At 48.6% G+C, this 4,255-nt stretch overlaps 1 protein-coding gene across 1 annotated transcript; it reads right to left on the bottom strand.

The window, feature by feature from the left end:
* Positions 1-2,746: 2,746 nt before the first annotated feature.
* LOC123065663 (inorganic pyrophosphatase 1) lies at positions 2,747-3,876 on the bottom strand. The gene has a single exon (XM_044488902.1). The coding sequence runs from the start codon at positions 3,788-3,790 to the stop codon at positions 3,323-3,325; it is 468 nt and encodes a 155-aa protein (XP_044344837.1). The 5' UTR covers positions 3,791-3,876; the 3' UTR covers positions 2,747-3,322.
* Positions 3,877-4,255: the final 379 nt, after the last annotated feature.

Raw genomic sequence — 4,255 nt, 5'->3', positions numbered from 1 at the left:
TTCCCTCTCCTTCTCGCTATATAATAATGCGTCTTTTCGTATAGATGTCGCATATGCTTCAGATGCACTGACGATTCAAGGGAGGCCGAGTTTATTTTCTTTGATGGGGTTGGAAAAGAGATAGCTGCTAAATCTTTGATCACTTTGCTGCGTGAAAGGGCATTCCAGTCGTACAACCCTTGATGAGATTGTTGAAATAGCGCGTGGAGACCCAGCCATCCCTAAAGACATATCCACTTTGATTGGTAAGAAGTATAAATTTGTGGTGTCTATGTCTTCAAAGAGCTTTATGCCTGATGCCGAGGAGACATCCAAGTTATCACGATAGATGTGCTTGTGGAAAAGACCTCGAGCTTTGTGGTTTTATATTGCAAGGTAGATTCCTCCGGACCTTCTACTAGTGATGCGGGGTGGACTACTTCTGGTGATGTACCACCCTCGGTGTTGCCCGTTGGAAGCTTCTCTACTGATGCTGGTGCTTTTTTCTTCCTGCATTCCCCGCTGGATCGGTCCCGATCTTGCCCATCTCCGGTGATCAGTCTGCAAGGGTATGATTTTGTGTGTTGTATTTTGCATGTAAGCTGTTGCTGTTTTCGTTTGTGCAGTTATTCTTATTAGCTTTAACCGATATGTTTTTTAGGTTCCTGTTGTTCTTGGCTCTCAATCGACCCTTGCTTCCCCGCCATGGGTCAATAAAAGGTGGGTTTATGGGTTGTCCTGTCAATAAAGTACTACATGTGTGTGGCTACATAAGCAAGCGTGATAATTGTCAGTTACCATTCAGTTGTGTCAAAGTACTAGCATTCATATGTACTAATGTTTGGTCTGTGATTGGTTGCCGATATACCTATAGGTGCTTCATTTCGATTTCTGCTTGCTTGGTGTTCACTTTGTTTTTTGTTTTGACAACTGGCGTACTGCACTCACTCTATACATATCCTTTGAGATCAGCCGATCGATGGTTCATAGTTCTAACGTACCACAGCCCAGGCTCGAGGTTAATGCATGTCTTCTGATGGCGTCCATCTTCCAAAAAGCATACAAGTATCTAGCCCAGTCTACAAATCCGTAGTTGATGTGCCTTTTGTGTGTCCTGTAACTTCTGAAACAGCAGAAACATATTAACCTTGAATAAAAGATTTAGCTAAGAAATACAAGTTATGAATAGCTCAGGAATACAAGTTTTATGAATAAAAGATTGTTGCATCAAAGAACAGTAGCACCTCCTTGTCATTGTCTTTGGCCTCCTTCTAGTAGACCATATTTATCTAGCCTTTCTAAAACTGAACTGATGAATGCTGACGTTCGCAAGCCTTTGTCCCAGTTGACAATTCTAAGGTGTTCCTTCCGTCTTTTATATGCATTGGATCAATATCAGTAACATGTTTATCTGATTGGGTTGCATGTTCTTTGGGCTTCTAGGAAAATGCAACATTGGTCGATGGTCCTGCTACCCTAGGTTAAAAGGTGGATGGTACTACCAGGTATATACTTCTACTTGCCTCCAGTGCTTCATGTTTGATCCATCGCTGTCAAGTAGGTGGTCTGGCTGTTTTCTCTCTCTGTGGTGAACTAAGGGAGGTGCCATTGGCTGGTGAGGGCACCACCATTCGAAAAACCAAAAAGGCAAGGAGGGACTAAGACCAAAGAGGTCAGGTGTTGTTGAGTGCTCGCCCTTTTGGTACGTTTGTTTGATCTCCTCCTTGCTTTCATGACTGTTGTGATGAGCATCTTGTTGATCTGTGGTTGGTAATTTGTGTATCCAAGACCTTATCCTTTTGTTTGTGGATGCGTGAAGAAATGATGAAAAATGCTTGTTGAATCAACCACAAGTGGAGCATGAAGCGCTTTTGGTTTATCGCTGGGCTTTCTAAGTTGGTGCAAATATGCATTGCCCGTATTGTACATTATGTCTACTCTACCTGGACCATATCAGCCAGTGAAATTTGTCTGCATAAGACTGTTACCCCTTGCCTATTGTAGTCTAAATATGTGTGTATCCTACCTCTATGCTAGCAGACAGGATGTGTCTGTATAAGACTTAAACTCAACTATTATTGTAAGTTATGCTATCTACTAGACTACTACCGACTGAACTAAAGAACAGTCGATGTAATGTCATCATGTGTGTACTTAAAATGATCTATCGTGCACTTGTGACCTCTTATGTATTACTACTGTTGTTGTTGTTGTTATCGATTACTACTGTTTATCATCGTCTTGTAATGACACTTAATGAATGGTTATACTTGGATCTCATTTGATGTTCTGCTTTTAATCACTTCCAGTTATTTTGTTATTGGGTTGAAAATGACCGCACCCCTGCAAGCCACACTTCCTACCCGAGGTTCATCCATTTGTGAGCACGAAACAATTGTCATTTTTTGTATTCTACAAATTCACAAAAATGATAGCTGTCGAACATCAACTAGGAGAGTATGTCAAGCGAACGTTTTCTTTTTATTTATTTGGTATGAAATAGCAAATCTTGCCCATTTTTTACGCAATTTTTTTCTTCTTTTCAAAAAATGGCATGCATTCCGAAGAAAATTTTCAACCTCATACAACTAAAATTGACATCTAAAACGTTCGCAAATATCAACTTATCCCAACAAATGTTCGTCGGATATTGCGGTCCCAAATTTATGAAAGACTAGCGAGATTGCTGCTAGATGTGTTGGCTAGAACCATGTGACACATATAGTAAGCAATCCAATTTGTTTCGATGTGTGTTGGCTTGAACAAATTCGTGAAATATCGATGGGCCGAAATTGACTTTCGCCACATCAACTCATGTATTCGTCAATCAATAGATAGATGGGATACATCGAGCTTCAGCATTGCCAGTTGGCTCAAGGACAACACGCACAAATTAGTCAAATACTGTACTACTACTATCGAGTTCGCCATTGGATGACAAGGTATCGGTCCCCAAATTAAGCGTAATGCAGCACGGTTGGATGGATCAGTTCTTGACGACGAGCGGCATGGGCATGCCGTCCTGGACGGCCACCGGCAGCGACTCGAGCTTGCAGTCGAGCGGCAGCAGCTGGCTCTCCTCGACGAGCACCCGGCTGATGAGCCGCAGCAGCGTCTCCTCCATGTCCTTGCCGTCGCTCCACGGGTGCACCTCCGCCTGGAGCAGGCCAGGGTTCTCGCACATGAGGTCCCACACGGGGAAGCCCTTGCGCGGCATCATGAAGTCGTCCCTGGCGAGCCGCAGCGACGGGCAGAAGTCGCCGCGGCCGTCGCCGAGGTAGATGAAGCGCTTCCTGGCGCCGTCCACCGCGGCGGAGGCGCGGATGCGGTCGAGCACCTGGCCCTAGCACATGTTGGGCGGGCATGTGCCGAGGCCGCAGCCGTGCGGGCCGGCGTGGAAGTCGTGGTGCGGCGCGATGCGGAGGCGGCCGTCGGCGTCGACGCGGCTGGGGTTGGTGTTGATCTCGGAGAAGCAGCCCCGGAGGCCGTGGTGGTCGAGGACGGTCTCGATGAAGAAGCGGTTGGCGTCGCTGAGGACCCTGAGGTCGCAGCCGAGGCTGTGGGCGGCCCGGATGGTGGCGACGACGTGCGGGTCGATGGGCGCGGCCCGGAGCACGTCGGCGACGTCGCGGAGGGTCCTGCCCTGCGCGTGCAGCTCCCCCATGACGGTGTCGATGAGGGTGTTCCACGGCATGGTGGGCAGCAGGCTGTCGAAGAGCTCCGTGGCGCCGAGGCCGTCGACGACCCAGTTGTCGCTGTCGACGTCGATGATGGCCTTGTCGAAGTCGAACACCACCACGACGCCGGCCATCTCGACGTACGGTCCTTCTTCTTGGACTTGGATTTCGGAGTGGTGTGCGTGCGTCGGTGCGTGCGTGTTTGCGGTTTGCGTCGAGTGGCCTTGACGAGGAAAGGGTGTGGAGGCGGGCGCGGGGCTATATACTGGCCCGGGACGGGGAGGCGGGAAGATGCCGAGGGAATATTACGAGATGCCTACGAATAGGGGCAGGCATCGGATCGGACTTGCTCCGGCGCGTTGCTGATCGATCCATGTCAGTAATTAGCCGCCCTTTCAGGAAGGCACGCGGCGAATCAGGTTTGGTTTTGGGTTCCGGGATTCGGTTTCTTTGTAGTTTATGCCGTGGCATATGCGCGTTCGCGTCTTTGCCTCCCGCGGCATGAAGACGCGAGGTGGCTTCTCGTGGTGTGGCCGTTATAGCTGGCCAAACCTCGGGCCGGGCCGGGCCTAGCCAAGCCCGACACAAAAAACCCAGGC

This window comes from Triticum aestivum, chromosome 3B (genome assembly GCF_018294505.1).
Source record: "Triticum aestivum cultivar Chinese Spring chromosome 3B, IWGSC CS RefSeq v2.1, whole genome shotgun sequence".
NCBI classification, from domain to species: Eukaryota; Viridiplantae; Streptophyta; class Magnoliopsida; order Poales; family Poaceae; genus Triticum; species Triticum aestivum.
The sequence above is the reverse complement of the archived record's forward strand: the minus strand, read 5'-3'. Positions and strand labels throughout refer to the sequence as shown.

Excerpts from the sequence above, each read along its gene's own strand:
- LOC123065663 (XM_044488902.1), bottom strand. The coding sequence starts at position 3,790 with ATGGCCGGCGTCGTGGTGGTGTTCGACTTCGACAAGGCCATCATCGAC.